Source organism: Pelmatolapia mariae, linkage group LG16_19 (genome assembly GCF_036321145.2).
Source record: "Pelmatolapia mariae isolate MD_Pm_ZW linkage group LG16_19, Pm_UMD_F_2, whole genome shotgun sequence".
Classification (NCBI taxonomy): Eukaryota; Metazoa; Chordata; class Actinopteri; order Cichliformes; family Cichlidae; genus Pelmatolapia; species Pelmatolapia mariae.
This window is the reverse complement of record NC_086241.1, coordinates 7838103-7864520: the sequence shown is the minus strand read 5'-3', so window position 1 is coordinate 7864520 and position 26418 is coordinate 7838103. Positions and strand designations below refer to the sequence as shown.

At 40.7% G+C, this 26418-nt stretch overlaps 1 protein-coding gene across 2 annotated transcripts in view; it reads left to right on the top strand.

Moving 5' to 3' along the window:
* LOC134644808 (inactive dipeptidyl peptidase 10-like) overlaps window positions 1-26418 on the top strand; it is a 249256-nt gene that overhangs the window by 95873 nt on the left and 126965 nt on the right. The window contains exon 1 of one of the 2 annotated variants that reach the window (XM_063497893.2): window positions 8413-8901. The exons of the other annotated variant lie outside the window; for it this stretch is intronic. Within the exon in view, the coding sequence (XP_063353963.1) occupies window positions 8845-8901 (57 nt within the window). The 5' untranslated portion in view covers window positions 8413-8844. Of the gene's footprint in view, window positions 1-8412; window positions 8902-26418 lie in introns of those variants that run through there. 2 annotated transcript variants of the gene reach the window in all.

Sequence of the window (26418 nt, the reverse complement as noted above, 5' to 3'; positions counted from 1 at the left end):
ATAATCCAAAATTTAGTTTTGAAACATCTATATGAACCTGGTTCTGGAATATGAATATGAATATGAGGCAGTTTCTTTTAAAACTGCAACTGGGAGCCACTGCTGACACTGTCATCCTCTTATACTGGGTGACCCCCTCATTAGGATTTCATTCAGCTCATTTGACACACCCCTCGATGGTATCAACAAGCACAGCGGGATAAGACAACAGTAATAAAAGGATTACACTAGCTGCAAAATGAATGACGTTGCAATGTCAACAGCAGGGTGCCTCGGAGCTGTATAATCTGAGCCCTGCTGCATAAATTGACTTAATGAATTAATGTTTGCTGGATGGAGCACATCGTGTTTCCTTGTAGAGACTGAAGCTTGCTGCAGCTCAGTGTGATGGCATTTGGCCCTTAATCAGTCCACCCTCTGCATTTATCCTATCTAAATATAATTACAGTTATTACTTTGATCTATAGCTAAAGATGACAAAGACATGATTTCTCCTACTATTCATTACCATTTAGTATATCTGTTGCTACACAATAAACTAAATAACCCTGACATTCATTTTTTAATTGCAAAAATTATGCACAATGTCTTCCACATGAGCAGTTATTGGGAAGTATTTTTCAGTATTATTCTTATGGTCACTTCAAAGGGACTACTGGTGGTCATTTGGTAGCTCTGATCTTAGATCGTCTGAAAAACTGAAATTGCTGTTCAAATATGAAAGAAAACCTAGAGAAAAGGCTGCTGTTTGTCTTAGTGACTGTGTCGAACTCAAGAATGACTAATCCATAAATACACACGATCATCTTTTTTTACATTACAAGCTATAAACCTGGATCTCTGATGGTATGGGGTGTGCAAAATGCCAATTCCATGATCACTGATATCAGTCACAGTTTGGCTTGGTGCAGCTACAAAACAGGATGCCTTGCAGTAAGGCACTTGACAGTAAAGAAAACACCAATAATAAATACGCAGTGAAATCCAAGGTCAAAACATTTCATTAAAAAGAATGCCAGAAATACATATGACTAAAATGTTTGGAGAACTCTGTCTTCACTTGCTTGTTATCCCAGACTGAATCCTGTGGCATCAAGATCAGGCCTCTGAGTGCATCTTTTGCAGGATTGTGGCTAAACATGGTGCTACATGACTCTGGCTGTATTTCCCAGTTCTGCCTGTGCGATGGCATCTGTGTTTTTACTGGATGAAACCAAACCTACACTTTGGTTGCTCTCAACATTTCAAACATATCTTTGTTTTTGAGCTTGATTTACTTTGTAATAATAGTCATTATACAGGATTTTCTTGCACTGCTTCCAAAGCTGATCAAAGAAATAAGTGTGCAGTATGGCTTGGAAATAAAATCCCTGTTTTCTATCAACACTGCCCACTTTTATCAGCAACGACAGCTTCCCACTGCTTTTGAATGCAGAACTCAAATCCTACATTCAAGATTACAGGGAAAAACCTTCAGGAAGAAACAAATCACTCTTTTAACATCTGTCATTTTGAGTGACTTTGCATTACAAGGAAATGTCTGCTTATTACAGAAACTAAAGAATTGTACATGAAGAGTACCAACCAAGGAAGAGCTTGACTGCTATTTATTAGAGAGTTGGGGTGGTGAAATCGCTCCCCATCAGAAGTGCCGGTCGTTGCTGTAATAATGTGATGTGCTGAATGTGGAGCTGCTGGGGCTAAGCCACAGAAGCAGACACTGGAGTTTGGTCATGAAACTTTCATCAGCGGTGAGGTGGCGTGGAGTTCCTGAGTGTCTGCACTAAATTGCCCCAGGGTCATAAATACTTTATCAACAGCAGACACCTCAGCGAAACACCTCCCCAGGGGCTCTGTTTCCCTCCCTCTCTGTGTCCCCACCTCTCCATCGCCTCCACACTCTCCTCTGCTCTCCACACCCACACACTCTGTCTCTGGCACTCCACAACTGTACTGGGTTGTTTAAAATAAAGTATTTCATTCTCACACTCTGGGTACCTTAAAATTCAGTTGTCACGTTTCCAATTATAATATACTCCCACACAGAATTACAGCACATCCAGAGATGTTTTTCACTCTTCATTGTTGGAGTGACATGTTCGCCGTCTCTCACAAAATGATCTTGTCACTATTTTTTCATTACAATTCAAACACACACACACACACACACACACACACACACACACACACACACACACACACACCAAACTTAGATCTTTTAAGGCACAGACTTTGATCTTCATGCTAGCAGTTCAGCCTAGCCTGCTTAGCTTTAATGCCACCGCCTTTATTTTCCCAGCGCTGTGCATCATGGTGTTAGAAGCAAGACACCAAGAGAGGTATTCATTCAAAGAACCTCTGCAGACCAAGCTTCTGTATGAGCACATTTATGGGGGAAGGAAAAAAAGTGAGCGCTTGTTGTGAAGTGCACAGATTACACTCAGATCCCCTCATCAATCTGACTGCAATCAGTGCAACTGTAACTCAGCTGTGTCATGAATCCAGCTGAGAATGTGCTGGAAGTCATCAGTGACACAATGCAGATCGGCTCAGTTCAGTTTTGTGGAGTTTCTTTATATTTGTCTATGCATGTTAAAGGTTTAAATGTTTAAAGTTTTGATAACTCTAGAAAACATTCGGGAAGTTAAGGTGTCAGTGTTAATGTACACTGTGGTTTTGGTTATGCCATGTTATAATCAGTTCGTTGAAGTATTATTTTATAGCCACAGACGGCCCAAAAGGTGGACATGGCTGCTACATGTTAGTGAATTAGTGTTACAATTACAATACAGACAATTGTTTTCTGTTAAGAGCATTTACATGTGCATGTTTCAAGCAAGCAGAAATTCTATGTAAAATAAAAAAGGTTAATCAAACTGAAACCCCATTCCTAGATGGGTCACCAGTGATGTTATTATATTGATTATTTGCAAATCACTTTGAACGTAAAAACATTTGATGTTGTAGTGGAGAAAAACCTGAGCTCCTGACAGCAGATCCCGGATCCACAGTGAGAGAATCTGGTGGCTTCGTTATACTTTGGAAAGATGTCCCTGCAAATCAATACAACAGTCTGCTGTGTGATCATCTTTATCTGCGATCAAGCACTTCTCTCCTGAGTGGTCACTTCCAAGATAACAATACTGAAATGGTTTGATGAGAGTGAAAATGAAACAGCTGTAATGAGAATTAGCTCCTCCAAGTCTGAAGCCATAGTTCTCAGGTGGAAAAGAATGGATTAGCTTCTGAGTTTCCTTCCAAGTGTTTTTGGGGAGGTCTGGGAAAGGGTTAGGAGCTCAGTGATTATGGTAGAGCTCACAGTAGCACTGCTGTGTCTCCAGATCTAAAGGAAACCAGCCGGGATGTTTTAGGCTTCTCCAACCGGGTGGAGATCCCTGGGCAGACCATGCAGACCTAGGCCATCCAGGAGAGATTATGTTTCTTAGTTGGCTTTGAAGAGGGAGGTCCAGGCACCTCTGCTTACACGTCTCTTCCATGACCTGGACCCTGACAAGTGTGAGAAAATGGATAATAGGGAGGCTGTAAAATGATTTATACGCTGTTATGAGGTCATAAGATCTCAACATATTTGAACACCTATTCTGCACCAGTTTGTGCGCGGTATATTTATTGGTGGCTTCACTACTGCCATTTACAAGCCGGCTGTCAGTTTGCTTGTTGATACAGAGTGAACAGCAGTGTTGTGAGGCTGAAACGGCAAAAGTCCTCCCTAAATATTCTTTTAATTTGAGGCAACAGTGGTCATTCAGTCACATACAGTGACTGCCCTTCTGTGTTTATATTAAGATTTTTTTTTTTTGAAGAATAATGAAGCAGACAAGTAGTAAAACGTAACACTGTTGTCTTTTCACAGGGTACTTATGTGCACTAATTACAAATAATATTTTTCTTTGTGAACAACATATGGTATAGTCTGAAAAGCAGGAGATAAGCTCCCTGGTGTCTCTTAGATTACTGCACAGATTAGTGATATCACAATGTACCTGTTTCCACTAGACTGTAGCTCTACATAACTCTGATAAAGTGAGGCATTAAACCACTCAAAAGTTTCACAGTTTGCTGAGTTTCTATATTGAACTTAAAACTTAAATTTTCCCTAAAAACAAAATGTTTCACTTATCGATAAATGCTGCATTGTAAAGTCTAAGGAGGTCCGATCTGCCAACAGCCAGTTCAAATTGTATAAATATTAGCCAAGAGCTATTTACAACTAAATAGGAAATCTCACTCTGTCGTTTCTGGGAAACATTGCACCTGCTTGCATCTTTCCATTGGTTTTTAATGCAAACACGTCTGGTTTAAAATTTATTGTGAGTGCTTTCTCAGCAACACACCTTAACAGCACTGTGTCCATCCTGTGTCCACTTACTGTTTCAAAGGCAGTGGTATGCAATGTCATCCTCTCTCATCCATCCAAGTCAGAAACTCATAGTATTAATGCTGAAAGAAACTTTGAAGACCCTTATGGAGGCTAACCAACTTAGATCCAACCTTTACCTTTAAATTAAACAATTTTCTAAAGGTTATCGCATATATTCATCATCCAAGCAGATCCAATGTGTGCATCACTCCCTCTTCCAAAACAGGCAAACTCCATTAGTCTCCCTCGGAAAGTGGTACACGCAAGCAAAGGTTAAGAGGAATTTATGCAAATGTGAGCTCCACTAATGCACTCAACACACCCACAAAAAATAAAACAGATTTTTTTTACTTTCATGATTATCATGTCAAATTCTTTTCAGACCCAGAAACCTTTGTCAACCATCACAGATGACCCCCCAACGCTGTTTGTACGTTTGTTACGCTGCATGTTTACTTTACATTAATTTCACGTCTCTGACATTCTGAAGGTAGAGCTGCTCAAACAGAACATGTCAATATTTGAGCGTCGCTGTTTTGGGTGAGAGATATGTTTAGTCTGCCCTCGATACGAGTGTGAAGGTCTTCTGCTGGCATTTCTCCCAGTTCCTTGAGATATTTGACAGGGGATTTACTCTGCGTTGTCACTGTGCTGGAGATGGAAGTGAATCCAAGTTCTTCTTTCTGAAAAGCAAATTCCACATTCTATGCCCTGTTTGGACTTTTACACTTAGAAAGCAACTCTTTCAGAATGTCAGGGGCCAAAATAGTCCACTGCTGGCCCCAGGTCATTTGGGTTTTTCCCTGCCAGCTAATAACCCGAGTGGGCAGATGTGTGGTGACAGGGAAGAAAATGAGTATTGCTAAACGTCTCCCCGAGCAGAGATTTGCTAATCATAGCATATCAACCTGAATTAGGAATATTCAGCCCGTCAGTCTTTAGCTTTTTCCTAATTGTGGGCTTCATGTGTCTGTATTAAGAACTATACACAGCATTTTAGGAGTTTCAGGAGTTTTGAGGGTGCAGTATTGTAAGCTTTTGCAAGTGTTGCTAGCTTACAACCTACATTAGTAACCAAGCTGATTTCAGTTTTTGGAGGTCTGTGGTATTAGAGGCGGGAGTAAAGTTTGCTCCCCTAGGCTTTGTTAGCCAGCAGTACACATAAGTGTCAGGCTTGTTTCCTGAACTCTTTATCAGCTGGAGAAGATGCTGATGTTTTGACTGAGATAAGCAGATTCATCAGCAGTCTGTCAGTCAGAAATGTGATTGTAATATAAGAACAGTACTAATGGAATGCCAATTAACAACACTGTCAGTGTTTTACGAATGGTTTCTCAAGTGAATGTTGAAATCTGTGTTTCCACAAAGTCCGCTTTAACTTGTGTAGAGTGCAGAGCTGAAAGGACTGAAGCTCAAGACACAAGTTCACGATTAGTGTTGGACTGTGATTTTTCACCCGACTTCCTCACAATTCTTATGAATAAGTGGATGTAACATTTCCAACATTTTCAAAATTCTGGGGTCTTCACTAAACGTGGAACTATCCTGGAATGTGGAAGCAATTAAATTCAAAACAAACTGTTTAAAATTGTAAAGACATTTTGAAGAAGTATGTGTGGTAAAAAAATCAACTCCTCAAAGCAGCTGATAAAAATCACTATCGGTGAAGATGGACTGAAGCCAGGGTCCTGTGTTAAATCTACTTTTAGCACCGTTATTGTTTTGGGATCTAAACTATTCAGATCAGCACAAACTACAACATATGACATACTGGTTTAGCATTGGCTGTGGTCTTTATGATTGTAAGACAAAGCAGTCTGGTGACAGCGGGGTGGTAGGTGGAAGGGGAACAGTCAGGGGCAATAGAACATTAAATTAAATACATTTCTGTTGTCCAGAAATGTATTTAATTTTTAAAAATTTGAGGTCATATATGTGCTGCTCCCTGCTTCTGTTGGCGTGGTGTTGTTACGGACCTATGCTCCACCAGGAGTCTACAGGAAAATTGATTGATATGCTGCTCAGATCTGCCGTGCTTAAAGCTGGAAAACAACAGGTTAATCCAGACCTTTTTGAGATAACAAGAGAATTTACAAAGAAATCTAAATGTGGAAATGGTATTATGTATTTACACTCTATAGGGTTTACATTATATAAGACAAAAAAAAATCATATCAGAACGTTTTTGTTGTTTTCTTAGGGGAAAAAAGATAAACAAATGATCAATTTTGCTTCTCTTAATACTATTGCTGCAGTAGCTGCACTATGTGGAACTGAAGGCTGACTTGGACCGACTTCCACCTCAAAGTGGATTGATTACTCCTGTCCACAAAATAGAGCACGCAGATCGATTTGTGTCTTTATTATAATACAAACAGACCACTTTTTCAACACTGCTATATTCCACTCCACTCCTGTCCAATGAGATATCATCTCTGCGGTCCTACAGACGGATAACAAATGAAAGATGAAAGACATCTGAGTACAGACTCTTCCACGGCGGGTCACCAAATGATTTTATGAAAATGGTGACGGCTTTCACATCAGAATAATACTTAAAAAACCCCATTTAAACACCAACTGCGGGAATCTCTTTTGGAAAAAGAATGGGGAGTGTATAGTGCAGTGTATTTAGGGGAATACAAAAAGAGTGCTCAGTATATTTTTGATTCATTTTGATGATTCATTTTAGTCTCCCGTGAGTTTTCTTTTGAAACTGTGGAATAGAAAACAGTTTGAAGGGTAATCAGTAATGCGGGGCCAGTTTCAAACTACTGCAGGTCTGAGAGGAATGCTTGAACATCTGGAGGCGTGTCCCTGGAGAATGTCGAGCTTTCAATGAGTGAAAGCAGGGATATGATTAGAGCACCATGCACACATGTCTCCGTCACCATTGTTGGAGCTTAATTTTGAGTTTACATCAAAGCTGTGAAATGGAAACAACAAACAAAAAATATTCACAAAATGCTCACAGTACAAGAAAAGGTAAAGAAAAAGGTGAAGCTTGATTGCCTTTGCACAGATCACCCCCCCCACACACACACACACACACACACACAAACACACACACGAGCTTATTAACTGTGATTGAAACCAAGAAAAAACACGAAAATGTCTAAACTATCCACACTTTTAAAGATGAAATGGAGTGATTTACAGCTTACTCGTCGTTTCTTAGCCCGTCCTTTGATGCTTAATAGCTTTAGTTGATATATTTGATTGACATTCCTGTTTATATTACTTGTTTGATTAAAGACTTCTTTCCGTGTTCATGTGCTTCAGTACATCTTCCCTCCCACCCATTGCCCGCAGTCTGGTAGATGTCAGAGTGCGTGAGAGTTATTTCACCTCACAATCCCTAACAAGCTTAGTAATTCAGCAACAGTCAAACGCAGATATAAACTATTGATCTTTGTCTGGCGCAGGCGTTAGAGATATGAACCTTAATATCACGCCTCTCATTCTGCCTGCCCGGCTTCGTCTAACCACAGAAGCAGACCTCGCTCTCTCATAAGCCCCGCGGTGAACTTGATACAGCGGCGGGTTCACAGGTGTCATTTCCCTGCTAAGTACTCCAAACACCGATGCGATCGTTTCTGTGCCCTGCGCGTATTTTAACAACCCGCGGCGAGGTTTTGTGAGCCGCGCTCAATCCTCCCTTTATTGACCATTTAAGCTCCTCGCTCAGGCCATCTGAAAGGCTCCCGTATAACAAAAGCAGCGGGTTTCTGCGGCTGGAAAGCGGCCGTCTCTCTGAGCCCGTGGCCGGTGTTTAATGCAGGATAACAAGCAGAGGTGGGTCGGTGTTACGCGCGCCCACAACAGTAAAGAAGAGGAATATGCGGCGAGCTTTCAGCACCGCGGACAGCTCCTGTGTGCAGCTTTCAGCACATGACGCTAACACGTCAGCCGAAACAGCTCACACTGTCTTTTTGTCTTTTTTTTTTTTTTTTTTTTGAAACTTGGGTCCAGCAAAAGCATCCCTCCCCGGAAACCATCACAAGACCACTTGAACACCCTCCTCCTCCTCCTCATCCTTCCCCTCCTCTTCCTCTCCGTCTTGGGCTATATCCTCCAAAATACCAGCATCACTGAGAGTAGACAGGGCGAGAGACCAGACACCCCGGAGAAGTGTCAGGCTGGTAAAATGTGAGAACACTCCGTCTTTCTCGCTTCAGCAAACGATCGTGTCCGAAACTCTCCTCCCTTTTCCCGGAGGGGGGTTGATGTGAACGCACAGGGCTGCGTTGGCTTCTCGTCACACGCTCGCCAAGACCTCGCACATATTCAATCGTGACGGATTCGTCCCTTCGCTCCACCACTCCTGTTTAAGATTCCGCAGTTGACAAGACGGCGCCTTGCCCTCCCCATCTTTCTCATCAGACTTATTTTGCGCCGAAAACGGGATTCTGTCCGCTTTTCTTTAGGATTCGACCAAGTTTTCCCTTCCGAGGAGTTTTACAATGACAGCTTCCAAGGAGCAGCCGAATCAGAGGCAGAATCAACCGCAGCAGGATGAGGTGGGCAACTGGCTTTTTCTTTTGACTTCCACTTTACCCTTGTGCTTTATGTTAAACTGTGCGGGATAACCTGTTCCGCAGCCTGTTCTAGCTTTAGGGTTTGAGGTCTGCTGAGAGGCCAGCCGCTGTGGCCACATCCACTAAGTGAAATGTGTAAAAATCCAGTGGCCGCTCGGCTCCCGCTCTCCAGCGGCATCAGCTTTCTGTGCAGATGATGAGGCTGTGGCTCCAGTGAGAGGGGGCTCATTCAAGTTGGGGGCTGCACGTAGCAGCATCGAAACAATCGTGTCGTCGTCAGCTGTGCGCGGAGCTTATTGTCAGCTGTCAGGACTGGGTCACAGAAAGCTTCAACGCCGTGGGCACACGCACTGTCGGTGAAGGGGGAGAGATTGAGAGAGGAGCACTGCAGCTTGGGCGCATTGTAATTCAGCCGTTGCCTCCTGTCAGCTGCCCCCGACACCTTGAAAGAGAACAGTCTTGGAAAATCACTTTATAAGGGTGGGGAAAAGGCGCAATGTGCTCATTTTTCTACCTGCAAGACGCACATCAGCTCTACCTGATGTCTCATCAGCTCATTAGCCTGCAGGGGTTAAACGTTCTCTGTTTGGCACCTTTACACAGGTGGCGTTGCGCACTGCAATGCTTTTTTTTTTTCAGGGCAATAAGATCAAGACTGCAACTTGACAACCACGCACGTGGGTTTGCGCCAAACTGCTGAGGCTCAATCAGCTTCAATTAATGATCACCATCAGTTTTCTATATGTTATCAGCTTTCCCTCAAAATGCATGTAAACTCAGCCTGTGTGCTTTTCAATTAAAACAAATGAATACTTCTATGAATGATGCAAATTCCATCTGTTTCACCCCGGGCCTTCCTCTGAGAGGTCCAAATATATTCTGGGTGCTCTTAATTGAATTCAGTCATGTAGTCCTATTATTCTAAGAAATCAAAACCTCGGCCTCATAATTGAGTTTCTGTGCCTGAAATATTAGAAGGCCTCATGAGATGTTGGTGAAGTATGACAGCTCACAGTTTTCTTTGCTCCATCCTCTGTACTTAAAGCTCAGAGGATACTACTCAGTAGGGCTCTCAGGCTAATTCAAAGTCATGTTGTTGATTTCATGAGTGAGCACTGAGCACTCATTTGATTAGGGATGATATTGTGTACCATATGTTCATAAATGCCAGAAGTTGTTAAGCCTGCAGGCAAGCTGAATGTGTTGGTGCTTTTATGAAGGCATTTCTGGCATATTTAAAAGCATTCAGCAACATAGTGGGGACTTCAAAGCAGCAACAGCATGAACATATAAGAGTGTAAGAATCACAAAGTCAGGTGATGGAGGTATTGTGAGCAAAAATGTCAGTGAAGTGAAGACAGTTTGAAAACCCTCCGTGAGTTTTTTGAGCACTCTATGTTGGGAGCTATTGCATAAGATTTGTGCAGCAGGCCGGCGTCATGTTTGCAAGCATTGGGGGTGAGAGTAGTGCCTTAGCTGAGCCAAAGCTATTACTGTCCCAGGCTCTGTCAACCCACAGTGAGTATGTATAGCTCTTTGGCAGGCTCTTAACAGGGTAACTCTTCATCAAAGTTGCATGAAGATGCTAAGAGAATTACAAAAGGGGAAAAGACGAAGGTGTCTCTAAATAATGGGTGAAGGAGAAAAGTGAGCCCTAAGCTGTTTTTTAAATGCAAAGTGGAGGACCAGCAATTCTCTTTTCATACTCTGCTTCTCTTTACCACAGTTGAGTCCATTGTTGTTGCATTAAAAGCCTTTTTTTCTCTTTCTTTTTTGTGGTTTTGTCATTCTGACAAAAAAGAGAAAAAAGTAAAAGAAAAAAACCCACAACTAGCCACACAAATAACACTGGTGGGAACTGTGTGACGCAAATCCATAAAACTCTCCAGCTTTTTACTTGCTTTTTTAAGATATCTATTATTTTGTCCAGAAGGATGGCAGCCAGCTTGTTTTTTTTCCTCCATCCTCCAACAATTTGCAGCAATTTGCAAGAACCACAAAAATACCTCAATAACCAAAAATCTGACCCTTCTTTTAAATATCCATCTGCGCAAAAAGCCAAATAAAAGTTTTCAAAATTCAGACACATGAAGAAAAACAATACCTGGGAAAAAAAGTGGCTTGCACATCATCTCATTCTTCATGTGTGTTTTCACAGACATGACTGATGTGTCGATGTTTTGTTGTTTCCAAGGACACATAGTCGCTTTCAAGGATTCTGACAGATTTTGGTTTCTCCTACAATAAAGTGGATATATATTATAGTTCTTGGCATGCTAATAATCCAGCTAGTCATTTTGATGTATGGTTATTGGTGTGTGTAGGTACTAGCAACTATTGTGCCTGTTACAGACTGCAACTTAGTGTATGTGATAAAATGCAAATAATAAAGCTGACTTTAGAGAGGATTTGACTTTGGCTTAAATTCTATGAATTTTCTCAAATGCTTTCCAATGCTGTTCACGTTAATGTAGGAATCAGGTTTTCAAAAAGGAGAATGTGTGCATGAAGAAACAAACAAACAAAAACCCCAAAATGAAACAATATAACTCATTCTGTTCTTCCCTGTTTCAAGGAGAATGGGCTACAGCTAAATTTCAGACTGCAGGACCTTCTGATATTCCTGGTAACTGTTAGAGTTTGTCCCCTCCTACTTCTGTGTCAACACAGCTGAAACAAAAGACATTTTTTTTAGTTCTTAGAACTCCATTGTTATTGTTTTTTTTTTAGAGTAATTACTTTCCCATCATAAGCATGACATAGGTATACTGTGACCAGTCCAAAATTAGCAATGCACACTGCAGCTTTTAGCATTTTCATTAACACTGGAACAAAACACAGGGAAATGAATCAAGGGAAGGCTTTACTGAGCCTGTAGCCAATGAGAGAAACACTATGCATGTGATTTTTCACTCATCAGAAAAATATTAGCTTGCAATTCCTTTCAGGTTGCATATTTTAAACCAAAGCCACAGTGAAGCAACACACAGAGAAAATTAAAGCAGGATTGGAAGAAAGTAAAACATGAGGTGACATTGAATTATCAGCGACTGGCTGGCTGTTATATCAGATCAGAGTTCCTATTAGCAGCTTAAAAGAAAAAAAAAGGAAGGTATTCAACTCCTGAAGAACCCCCCTTGTGGGTATTTGTGCCCACCAGAATTCTTTGGTCTGGACTAAAGTGTTTTAAGATGCTGACTGATATGCTGGCTCTCTAAGCCATTATGTGCTGTTGTGACGAGCCGTTCTTATGCTGACTGTTAAGACCGAAAACAAAGCAGTTCACTGAGATTTGAGGAAACTCTGTTTTTCTTCATTTTTATGTGTTTTTCTTCTGTGTGCTGTTTCAAAGACTGGCAGCTTATACACTGGAAATCGTTTGTCCTCTGGTGATCATTTTATATTCTGGACTGGTGATTTGTTCAGGTGCATATGATACACTGACTATAATGACTGTATAAATAAATGTTTTTAGTGATTGACCTTGATAGTCATAAAAAGCATTATAGGCAGAACATCTTAACTATTTTTGCTTTGCTTTAAAGAGAATACATGCAGTCAGCCAACTGTGAACGGGAGCAGTGGAGCAGTCTTGGCAGTGAAACCATACAGTGTGGCCAATCCCTCTTTAGTTTCACTGCAATCTTAGAACAAACTGACTCATTTGACATTGACTGATCTCACGCTGTGCTGCCTCCTTTAACCACACACACAATAGAGGCTGACTGAGAGGTTGACCTCTCATTGCGACCCTGTGGCCAGCCCAGGCTCTGTGCAGTCAGTGGGGTGTATAGACTCAGCACCTGGGCAGACAGAGTGTTCCCCTCGGCTTTGTTAATGGAGCCGTTGCTGTCTGTGACTGGGACTAAAGGCGAGCGTTAGGAGAAAAGGATGCCTACCCTATTGTGATTAAGAGGTGTGCTTGCACACGCTGTGATCCGGTGGCCCGGGAAACTGTAATTCACACTAATGGAGAAAATGTCCTGGACACTGCTGCTGCTGCTTCAGTGGCCTCAGAGACAGTTACTGAGAGAGGAAAGAACAAAAAAGAACAGGTTGCAAGGGAACTCATGAGTATAGGTGGACAAAGAAAAGGAACTGTGAAGGAGGCAAAGGAGAGGGGGGAGGTGAGAAGACAGGGCTGATTGTGTAAATGACAAATGGATTTAAAGAGGATCACGTGGAAGATGATGATGTGTGAGATGAAATGAAGTGAAAGCTAATTTTTAGCCTCCCATAAAGATAATTTTGTTACAGAGATTTGCAGAAGGTATGCTTTTGCATCAGCGACTTTGCTTTTTTTTCTTTGAGCTACTTATAATTTGCCCTTTCACTCTGAAAAACTGTAATAAGAAGGAATTCTTCCCAAGCGCTCATATGTGACAACCAAGGAGTGACATTCGTCTCACTTTTGCCATAAAACTTGTGTATCATGTTTGGATAACCTATGAACCAATGAAAGATACAGCTAATAGTGTTTTTCCTTGGAATGACATTCCTATGTGACTCATCAAGTGTCACATGTAGTATCAACATTAGTGAAAATTCACTTTTTTATTTGCCTCTTATGTGATAATAACTGCAGAGAAAAAATAAAACAAAGGTGATCTAAGGAGCTTGGAGAGAGGCTTCATCAGTTCCTGAGGTCACCGGTGCCCAGAAGGGAAGAAGCCTCTTGGATGCGAGGTGAAACATCTTCAAAAATTTAAAGAAGTCCAGTCGTTTTCTTTCTAAGCTCCTTAGACTGCCATGACTGGATGACTGAGAACCTACACAGACAAGCTCCCTGTGGGGTTATAAAGTATGCGTGTTAACCTTTGGGCTTCCAAGGTGTGGCCTTATGTTGAGAGAAATAATGTTTTGTATCAGATATATAAAATAAAATGTGTGAAAATATAAGCAAAACCAAATACTTGGTTACTGTTAAATGTTGACTTTGGATTATCTTATTTTTGTCTTTGTGGGTAAATTAAATGGATTCAACAAAAGGGAAAAAAAAAGGCATAACAAAACAGAATATTAGGAGATGAGACTGAAAGCTGCCACTTCATATTAGGTTTATTGTTAATATGATTTGAATGCAAGATGTAATTTTGTATAAATGGGTATATAAATATCAATTATATAAATGGGTAAATAAATGTTCAGCCCATTTCTGCATTGGGTTGGCGTCAGGTTGGCTGGCAGTGCTTGAGTTTTGCATCACATTTTTCCATCTTTTGGGCTGAATTTGTATTCAGCGCATGCTGTTCAATCTCAAATCGAATGGACAGAGAGGAAGAGCTGCTATTTTTTGAACATTGCATAATCAGAAGCACTGCAAAGTGTCCCAGCCTGTGTGCTGACTTACACTCGCCACCTTCCTGTCATAAGCTTGTCTCTGTATCCAGAGGCGACCGGTGCCCTGAATTAGCTGAAGCTGACACATGTTCCATCCTCGAAAGGATTAAAAGGCAATTACAGAGTTTGAGTCATCAGTTGTGACACGGACAAGGGGACAGGCTGCAGTCGAACCCGAGATAGCAGGAATTAGGAAGAGGGAACAGTCAGACCTTCTACCTGTGTGTGTGATAACAGGGTAGCTTGTGAGTGAATGGGTACTTGTAGGTAAAGCACACATCTCAGCCACCACAAATTCACCTTTACCCGATATTTTATGAATGCAAAGTTGGATGTAGATGTGTGTTTTTTCTTCACTGGCTTAAAAAAAGCCTTAAAATTTTAAAATCACCTCAGGCAACTTTTTCTCCGCTCTAATTGAGATGCAGTAAATTTGCCTGAGCTGCTCAAACCGTAATTGTGGTGCTGGGCATGTGGACCAAGCTCACTTGAGAGTGAACCAGAGGATTGTCTTCTGAACAACAGAGGCAACAAAAGAAGTAATTACAACAACAAATGTCCTGGGAGACACACACTCTCTCATGCAAACTCTTTCTTTCTTGTGTATTCTCTCCCAGCAAACATGGTTTAAATATCGTGGAATGATGGCAAAAACTGCACTGTAGGTGAGCAGATGTTGGCTGATTTGGGTATTTCCACAGAAAACAGTGGTCAAGTCAGACTGTTTCTTACAAAGCAAGGAATTTTGTTTAAATTGTTGCCATAAAGAAGACAAACTCAAAAGTCTACATTGTGGAAATTGTATCTCTTTGTCTTTTGCCTGGTTACATTTCTTGTCTGGAGTCAAGCGCTATATCCCTTTTTTCACTGTTTTAGTCAGTTGGCTCAGTGTGATAAGAAGTGGACTCCAGAGCAGAGGTCACACATCTGAGTCCCTTTTCCTCTCTCATAAGCTGGAATGTTTTATATTTGCTCATTTTGACCTAATTGATATAGAATGATACAAAACAGCTGTACATAAACTTCTCTTAGCTAGAAAGTGATGTGATTTTTATCAGCATTTTTATCTGCTGTTGGAATTCTGTTTGATTTGAACTAATATATGTTTGGGCATATAAGTACACTGCTTATTGACTGTGGTCTGTCATTTGCATGTGTAACTGCAATGACTGTCAAGTTAGGCTACACAACTGGAACTGGAGATACCTCCAATTCAATGTGTTAGTAATAAATGAAGAAACATTGGGGAAGATACTTGAACTTGTTTTACTCTGGCTCTAGTCACACAGGCCTCGAGACCAGTCATCAGCCACCTGGTAACAATCACTCGCTGGGAAAGATTTGCAATCCCGGACTGAATGATTGATAAAGAGCGACTGATTGTAAAGAGGTATATATTGCAGAGAAAACTTTCTTGCGATTGCTTTGGTAGCTAGACGGTTGCAACAGCCGCGATATTTTTGTGAGTTTTTGCAGACATCTTCCATGCAAAATACTTGCGAAATGATAGTGCAACACCAAAATGTAAGTAAAGTAAAACCATTAAATTAAAACTTTCACGCATTGCACATTTCACAGTTTCACGACACCTGCAAGTATCTGCTGATAAGTTGCCATCTTCTGTATAAACTAGCAACACCTGTGGCAACCTGCCAGCAACAAAAGCAATCACAAGGAGGTTTTGGGTGCAACTGATTTCATTTGACAAAATACAGCAACCTCCATATAACTGCTTGGGGAATATATATTTATCTCAAGTGATCAGAAGTTGCTAGGGGTCACCAAACAGTCTCTAGGCCTATGTGACTGAGGCTTTAGGCAACATAGTTGATGGGTCATTGTTTAGAAATTTTCCTGTGTGCAACACGAGTGACATATTGCAAAGCCACAATACGAAGAGTAGACATCAAGAAGAGATGATCAGCCAGTGCCTGATGTTGAAATATTTGCATGAGAAAGTGAAGCTGGGCTGTTAGCAGAACCTTATCTTTCTACTTTGTGTTGTCATGTCTGAGAACAGTTGTCACCAGTGCAGGAAGCCTTTGTGTCAACCTGGACTTGGCTCTCTGTGGATGTTGTCGAACGCTGTCAAACATTCCAGCAGTCTCGTTTCTTTTTAACACCGAACTACAGAAATTAATTTTAGATTCCTTCCTTAATATTGTTCTCATTAATATTGACTGGCTGGCTCCTGTCAGGCTTTTTCCTCAGCACTAGTTCATCAGCCCAGCTCAGATGAAGTGCAGGAGTATTTTCTGGCAAACAAGGTTTTCTGCACTTCCAGGACTTATAGTAAGCACTGAGGGCAGTCGCGGATCGATTTCACTCTCTGGGCTAGATAATCAAAGCCTCATCTGAAAGGCCGGTGATATTGATAGCACTCTACTGATACATAGATAGACCACTGCATCTATTTATCGACTCTCCATTGTATGTTCACTGAACTTGGGTGAGAGGAAAGTGTACAGACATGTACAGTGTGAAGTGCAGTGAACACTAAGACCAGGTAAAGGGTGTCACGTGTGGTTGATGTGACATTTTGTAACAGAGGCAGAACTCTAAATGACTAAAAGAAAGATTTTCAGTTTATTTCAACCTGCTGTATTTTGTGGCTATTGAGTCATGCTAACATTGTTGTGAAAAACCGATCTCTGCAGCTGTTCTAGAAAACAACAGATTTCAGGACAAGAAGTTCAAGCTCCAAGCAGCAGTCGAAAAAAAACCTGAAAAATGCTCCAAGTCCTGCAACTGTGCCGATTCCTCTGATTTCTTTTTTGTTGTTCATGTTTTAATAGAGAGGAGTCCATTAAGTTTATAGTGATGGGTAATTCATGACATTTTATTATCAGGATGAATGATTGCTTCTTCTTCTTTTTTTTTTTTTTTTTACCACAAATCTGACCTTTTGTCTTTTGTTATTATAAATCAAGTGCACCTGTTTTCTTTCATGTCAGCTTGCACCTCCCTAAAAAAGTATCAAAAAACAAACAAGCTCACTCAATATTATCATATGAGCAGTATTGACACATTATCAATATTTCATTTCTAAATATCACAGTTACCGTCAATACATGGTAATCGTGACACCCGTAGCCGAAACACAGAATTTTATGGAGAGTGACTTTCACCTTTGTCACAGTAATTAACTCGAGAGAAGAAAAACAACACAATTAAAGCCACACACACATACACGGTGTCTCTCTCTCTCTCTCTCTCACACACACACACACACACACTAGATTAAAAAATCACTGGTTAGGGCTTTGCTTGGCTTACCTAAAACGCACATCAGTTCTTCCTTTCTGCACGGATTTAGACGCCACCACAAACTGTAACCATGTCGAACCCTTAAACACTGAGCATGCTGTGTTAATTCATCGAACCATCCACAGACTTAAAGAGTAAATCTCAGTTTGTGAAGTCTGCTAAAATACACAGCAGTGCTGTAAATCCATTCTCTGCCATAGATTCCTGTCGAGAAATCTTGTACTAACCTTGATAGCGAGCTACAGTAAGTCACAAACATTTTTTTCTGTCAACCTTGGAGTTTTCACAGCTCACTTACTCAGACAGACATCTGTTACACTCTTTTTTTTTTTGGCTCATTTTTCAAGCTGCCATTTCATGATTCAAGATGTCACCGACATCCAAAGATGCAATTAACTGCAGTCATATCACATAGTTGTCTTTGAAGTTAAATGGTGTTATTCGAGGCGGGGAACTCGCTTGCTGTTTATAAACCCTATATGGAACATCAAAAACAACAGTGACTGTAGTACACTAGCAATTGTGTGTGCATATGTGAGTCTCCAGAGTCTGATACATCTTTTTCCTATTAAAACCACATCAGCGTGCCTCACTGTTGTACTGGGTGATGTGTTTATTCATTATGATTAACATGGGCACTATAGCTCACCGTGCTGCTGCTGTAAATATGAGACCATTAAATCAGGATTAATCTGCAGCGAAACATAGCTCCCCACAATGCACTACTCACACCAGTTTGGGCAAAATTAGCTAAAAACTACAGCTGTTCTAGGAAACAGCTAAGCCTGAGCTCACACACTGTGGGACTAATGATGATCTTGTGATTTCTTGACAATTACAGACACCGGGTCTTTGTGTTAAACCACTGTGCTAGAAAGTAATAGAATAGAATAGCTGTTTATTGTCATTGTACATGTAGAAAGAAGTTATGGGTGCTCCACGCCAATAATAAATTATAAATTATAAATAGTAACACAACAGGAGAAATGTATACAAAACAAGAGAAATGCGCGCACTGGATTGATTAGAAGTGATTAGAAGTAGTGCAAAGAACTTGGTCTGGGTATAGAGTCTGTGTGTGAGTGGCCTGGGTGATGAGGGTTACTCAGACCATGGCTCAGATTGGCAAGGTGAGTGGGCAGGGGTGGGGTGTAGGGGGATAGTGTTTGTTAACAACCAGCATTACCAGTATAACCAGTATTAGCTACAATGATTGCTGATGCAATACATTTTTCAGCTTCAGAAGCTACTTTATGAAATCTGTAGTTTCTAAAATTAAGATGTCCATTGGTGGAGGATGCACAGATTATTACAACACTGAGATGGGCCTCATCCATTCGTGTATCGATGCTTGTAGAGGTCCCTTTTCTGTAATGCCGTGGTCAAGTCTGTCTGGTAGATGTTTTAAAGGACAGTATTTAACCCAAACAACTCTCTTTTCCTAAACATAACCGAGCTGCTTATTGCTTAAAAGAACTTACACGGGTTACAACTGAAAAAGTAAGAAGACCATCTTGCCCTGTGACAGCTGGGATAAGCTCCAAAACCCTCAAGACCCTGGATTGAATAAGGGGTTAAGAAAGTGGATGGATGGAAATAAAATGAAACTTAGCACAAACACTGCCGGAGACATTTGGAGCATTAGATGGTGAGAAGGGGTTCACCTTGAAGAAGTTGGCAGTTAATCACAGGGCTGTAACAGACAGCCAGACGATCATTCACACCTACAGATAATTTAGAATCACCCGTTAACCTAACAAGCATCTGTTTGGGCTGTGAGAGGAAGCCAGAGGGAACTTCATGCAAGGGCCCCAGCTGGCCCATCCATTCAAACCAAAGACCTTTGTGCTATGAAGTGACACTGCACCCCTGTGTCATCATTAAATTAAATAACAAAAGCTGCTGTTTCAATATTACTAGTTAAAAAACAGAAATGACTTTACAGCTTTTTTTTTTTTATTCTACAAAGACTTTTCTTTAAAAAGTGACCTCGTGTGGGAGAATGAATTATGACTGCTTTCTTTCTGCAGTGCAGATAGAAATAATGTAAAGTGGAAGTGAGAAAACAGAACCTCTGAAGAAAGAGTCAGGCCATCAGACAGTGATACTCACTTGTAACACTAGCTACTGGTACTAGCATGGTCTCCTCATAAAGGACTGTGAACACAGGAAGTTTTACATCTTTCTAAATCTTATCTCACACCATAAATGTGTAGCAGCAACCCAAAGTGTATTTGTATTCCTTTATTTTTCTTGCTATGTGTTTTGGGGTCATAACACTGCCAAAATGCAGCTGACCTTGGTACCGTGTCTTGCCACCAGACGTATCTAGAAGTATCGATTTTAGCGTCGTGGCATCGCGTTTGGCTTTTACTTTAAAAGTGTCCATATTTGGATGAGAGGTTGCTAAAATACTGACTAATAGTAGCAAGGTGCATACATGAATTGAGTGGGTAGATAATGTTAATAAAAATGCTCCAAAAGACACCAACAATCAAAAGGTCCCTTTCAATTACTCCAATTAGCTGATGAGAGCCACAGCTAAGCTAACTGTAAACATGTTTATTTCTGCTTTGAAGTTGGACATTTTAACACTGCAGTCTATGGGGACCGACTCAGTTTAGGAAGCCTTTATGAAATCTGACAAACAATGCCTGATAGGTAAACATGGTTGCATGAGCTGTTTGACAAGACAATGAAGGACAATGTTGTTTGCTATGTAGGATGCTTGATAGTTGTTCCACATCCCAAACAGGTCACAGTGCTTCCCATAGAATTGCATCTGTAGCTGTAGAAAGGAAGGGGATTATGTATACACAGCACATATGTGTGAGCATGAAAGGATGTGTGCCCAGGATTCTTTAAATTAATTAACAAATACCATGTATACTTATGGCCTCTGCTTTCATCCTGTAGACAAACACCACTTTCATTGTCTGCTCTGTCTTCTGTTCTGCAGTCTCAGTGAGCTCCAGTTCAAAATGAACCTCCACCTTCCAGAACACGGACTAACATTGACAGCTGCAGTCCGAGACAATGAAGCTGGAGTTTGTTGAACCACAGGTTCACAGAGGGTCGTCCTAACAGTGACCTGACCAGTCTGTTCACAGAGACACCCTAGGCAGGAAGGGCCAGAAAAATGTCTGGGCTTTTCTAGGCTCTGTTCTATTTTCACACAATGGAAAACAGAAAGTATAAAATACATGTTAATAAGTCAGCTGTGCATTATGTTAAAATATATATTCAAGATTTTCTACATTTAGGACAACAGGTAGTTAATGGTTTCATTTACAGCAGCAGAGAGACATAGCTCCAGGGTCTGGAAGGATGATGATAACGGTTTAAGCTAATTAAAAATACCCTAAAAGGGTAATTGCTATATTCTACTGTAGGCATTGTCTTTATTTTTATTGTGATGGGATATTTTTGTCTTTGTGTGGCAAAGCGGGCCGTTGCCCTTTGTATTCTGTTGTCAAGACATCGGCCATCGTAATCGCCAAGCAGAGAGCCACTGTAAACATCACTGAGGGTGAGATGATCAAATCAGTTGCCGCTGCACACCTCTTCATCCAACTCCCAACTGTGCTGTCCTTCCCTCTCCACCTCTCCATCCCCACTAATTCCCTCTCAACTAGCAATTTTATAGCTCAGTGCCTGCTGAATCCTCCAATGTGACCCTATAGGTATAAAAACCACACAGTGCCACTTTTCAACCACACGAAGAGACAATTTCCTGCCTGCTCCAGACGCATTCAGGTCCTTGTCGACGAGCTTCTCTTCCTATTGCTGCTTAATTCAGGCTCTCCTTTCAATTTTTATTTCTCCCGATAAATGAGATTTTGTTTCTGAAGTGGGAGGAAATGGCTGGAATCTTATCCACAGCCCGGAGTGTAATGTGCCTAGGAATGTAGTCAGCTGTGTCTAATTGCGTTGAGATTGGAGATTTGACTGCTGGGGACTGACAAAGGCTTTAGTGTCCACCATGTAAATGAACTAAAAAATTGCATTTAAATGTGTGCAGAAAATCCAAAGCAAAAGGTGATTAATAGAATTAGCTTTATTGTCCTGTGTCCTTCACGTACTATAGGTGGTTTGAGCTTAGATTTATCCACTATAGCGTTCTAATCCAGATGAATGCATTTCATTTAATCCTCTCCAGGCCTTTGTTTGTCTAATAAAATCAGTCATTGCTCTCTTTTTGTGCATCACTGACTTCAGTGATTAGAATTAGCCAGGAAGAACATTAAATGTCTTTTGGCAAAATTCATACAATATAAAAGTATATTATAAATCTCCAAGCTAATGTGCCCCGCAGTGGACTGTTCCCGTCTCTAAAGAAAATGACTGTTATTACAGGATGTCAAATGTCTACTTCATAGATTTAATTATATTTCACTTCTGATACACTGATGTTTTTCTTACTGTAAACACACCAGGGAGGATGTACAGCAGTGTGTGAAACTGTTGTCATCATAGCTGTAAAACAGGATCAAATATGAAAAAGTGCATACACACAGAAGGAAACAATTTGTATCAATGAAACAGGCGTGAGTCTACAACACCTTTCTGCGATAGATTCGGTCTAAAAGAAACTCTGATGATTGTGATAAAATCTAAAAGATCATCCAGGAAGAGATTATCAGCAATTCTGTGGAATCTAAATGAAATCCAGTGGCGTGTTGCGAGGACAGGTACAATGACATCTTGTTGATGTTCACTCTTGTCATCCTCACATTTGAATGTACCATCATGTTGGTTTTTACCACCATTTAATTTAGGACAAGGGCTCAGAGATTGTCAGATTACAGAGAGATCCTACAACAAACCTGGAAAGGCAAGATGTTCTGGAGAAAACGCTGAAGAAGTCTGTGATTGCTTTGGTTCCCTTTTGCAATTTCTTAGATCTCTATATAGGTTCATTCTGAGCAGCAACACCTATTGTTCAGGTTTAAGTCTACAGCAAGGCTAATGTGACTGCGGTGATAATCCAGTTGGCCTGCAACAGCGCTGTGGTGACCATAAACTAGGTGTAAGCGTCTGAACAAAGGGGATGTCTTAATAAAGCATCTTCAGTTTTCAGGTGAACAGTTGAAGCAACTGGACGTGGGAGTAAATGGGAACTACTCATGACCAATGCTCAGCAGCACACTGATGCTCGATGAACAAATTCCTCCACAAGCGGACAGCGCTATAGAAGGCAAAGCATCTAATACTCTAAATGATTAGAAGCCTAATTTGTGTTAAATATTGCAACCACACATGGAGAGACACTGACTTACTGCTCAGCCCAAAAAGTTTGAGAGCCTGCTGGTTTACAATATATCTGTCAGACTGAGTGATTCATAGTTTTGTGGTATTGTTTTTATAAAGCCTAAATTTGAAATTAGATGAAATCCTATCAATTATTAACAGCATCTCAGCTGGTGAGAGTTATTGTTGTTTACTGTTCATAAAGACAAATGTCAGAGGAACGCAGCAGCTAATTACAGTTTACTGTGTGACTTGGCGAATAATAGCACATCTGCTAAAAATAATGACAAAAAAATGCAGTGAGTAATCTCTGCTGTTTTCTCTTGTTGTACACCAACAAACAAAAACCACATCACAAAAACCTTCAAAATAAATCCATTATTTTGCTCCTACTTTCTCACTTTGAATAATTTAGACAGCATGGTACAAAACAACAACAACAAAAGGCATTTTAATTTCTGCCCAGTATTTTATAGGTAAAGGTGGGGTAAAGTCAAAGCTAAACAACAACCAACTTAAACTACCGTTCACATGATGTGACATGATATGATTGTAAATGCAGCGTAGTGGTGAACATGCCTTACATGTGTAAGATCCGCAGCTGGAGACCGGGGCAGGCAGAAGCCCACCCTCAGGGGATCACAGGCTAGTGTACTCCTTGCGCTGATCCCACTCGCGGATAAATGGGAGGGTTTGCATCAGCAGAGGCATGCGGTGTAAAATCAGTTCCAAATCAAACCGCAGATCCATCTGCTGTGGCAGCTCCTCGGGAATAAAAAAACAGCTGAAAAGATTGATCACTTGAATCACTTGAATTATAATATATAATTCAAGTTTCAATGAATACAGTATAAAGAAATACTCTACCTGGACTTCCTGCTACATAATACGTGGTTTAGTGCTAAGGATGTATCATTAATAGCCAAATATAAACAAAGTGTAATGAAACTGCCTCCTATTAATCGATGTAATGAAACGGGATATGCAGAAGGTTGATGTCACACAGGACGATGTTAGGGATAGGTCGAGGCAGGTGATCCTCTGTGGTGACCACTAAGGGGAGAAGCCAAAAAAAGAAGGAGAAAGAAAACGTATCTCTGTATGCTGGAGTGAGCATTGCCAAGGTTCATTATTGACAGGATTGAATTATTCAGACTTTCGTAGGTTTTGGAAGACAACCAGTGGAGAACTTGATGTGCCTGAACTCCTGTATATACACAAGAGTAACCATTTTTAAAAATAGGTTTCTTCCACTTCATCATTAATGATTTCACTTTGCTGGAGCTGTTTAATTCTTTAATTGAACGCTTGTGAAGGCCAAGTCAGTTTGGAGCTACACTGCTGTAACTGATGATTTGGCTGTGTTTGTTTCATACGCAGAATCATCTATTTGCATTTGTTTTTAATGTGCCAGAGACTATTACATGCAGGCCACTGAGGAAGATGCACAAGACTGTAGTTTCTTTAATTTAATGTCAGTTTACTGCAGTGACGCGAAGAAGAACAGAAAAGGCCATTAAACATTGCATTCAGTAGTATTTGGTTTCGCAACTGAAATTAAAGGCATTTTTTGCTAATTGCAGGCCTTGTGTATGTTTGCGTGTTTTTGTTTTTAATGTGTTTGGAACAGTTATGTACAAGTCACAGTGAATTAAATTAGTTGGGAGAATACATAATATACATTAATCATTTGCCAGTTTCTAAAGCTCATTAGTGTGTGGAATGTAACATTGTTTTTCTATTAAAAAGCAGCTGGTATTAATGAATACATCGGGAGTTTTATGTTTATATTTATTGACTGACATTCAGGCTTTTTGAGTTTAAGCAGACACTCGATACTATTGATGCCGTACTACAACTGAGCATTTTAAATGAATAGATTTTATACGTAGCTACAGAAACAGCTTCACAAAGGCTTTATTAATTGTTAAGACTCCATATTTCACCTATCCATGCAGCTTTGTTGCAAACTGGTGAAAACTGTGAGAGTGGTTCTTGAAATACGGGGTGATAAACAAAAATGTCTTTCACAAAAGATTTTTTTAAGTAAACTGTCCTTCCACATTGTGTTTTAGCTCTGTTGTTTTTCCTTTTACCAGTAGTGCACTATAATGTGGAAACTGTTCACGGTGTTCTTTTGAAACGTCATCACTAGTACAGAAAATGTTTGCTGAATATTATATATGAATCATGAGGATACAAACAACATTCTTTTTAGCACTTTTCTTGCTTCGCCAGGAACTAATTTGACTCTGTTCTGCTCCTGTATTGCTAAACTCAGCACTTGGGTGTGCGAGTCATCAACCCTGTATACGTGAAACCAATATAGTGGGGATGGTGACTAATTGAGAATTATCTCACACGGACCAAAGGCCAATGGCAGCGTCCTTGAGGGCAGGGCTAATAATGCTGAATACAATAAGATGACAACATGTAGAAGCTTGCCGTTTCCTGCTGCCCGTTGGATCAATTTGAGATGTTAAGCCTCGGGACCCCAGCATGGCTTTGGCGGTAGCTGTCAGTGATTCACGAGGCAGTGAGAAATGGTATTTCATGGGCAAACAAAAATAAACCTGTTCAGATGGCGTTATTTTTTTTTCTCTCGCACCGACCTGCTGTTATTGTTAAAATGGCTCAGCCTCTGCTGAAATGCTGCTTGTCATTTGTCACACTATCGCCAAGGTCAGAGTCCAGGCGAGAGTAAGCTCACAGCTCTATAAATAGCCTGACTCCTCTGACAGAACCGCGTGTGCAGACACACATCTGTGCACAGTAAAGCCTGTAAAAATGAGCTTATTAGCAGGAGTTTGATGAAGCTGGCAGGGGTCTTAATCAAATGTCTCAGAGGAGGCATTAGCATTCTAATATTACGTATTGTCTCATCATCAGTCTCAAAACTACAATGTTTGCCTCGAACAAGGTGTCTGTATTAACTGAGCAGGTGTTGGGACATAGCTTCTATTTGCATACCTTGAGAGCTTGAATTTTGGTGTATTACTGAGATGTCTTGAGGCTTTCGAGCGCAGCAAAGCCAACTACAAAGGGCACACTCTGCAACAGCTGGAAGAATACTGGACATATAAATGCAGGGCTGCTAAAACACAGTGATAACCTGTGGTATTTGTTCATGTTTTTGTATTATACATTGATATTTTTATCTCCAACTCAGAGGAAGGAAGGCTGGGAGCAACAGCAGGGTTACTCTATCACTTTTATTCAAGGTTTTTTCCTTGTGGACGTCTTGACTGCTTCTAAACAAGCTGTATACCTGGGTCATAAGACCCTAGCAAACAAAATATGGGGCAGGGAGTATTCTTCTATTGGACATGTTGGTAATGCGGATAGGGAGTCTAAAATTGTGGATATCTTTAACTTAAAAAACATGACTATGCAAGCCACAGGTTTGGCATTTGGCAAATGAAGAACAAACATACTAAGCAAATACAATGAACTAAGTGAGAAGTAAGTAAGTTAGTGAGGAGTTCTCTCATATTATATGACAGAGAACAGAGTTGAAAAAAGTCTGTCTGTAGCCCCATATGAAGTGGGAAACCTGCTCATCTCAGTATAGTTGGAGATGAAGGCAGAGAGAAGGATCTCAAAGACTCCTACATGAAAATCAATATGATAGTGGCAAGGATA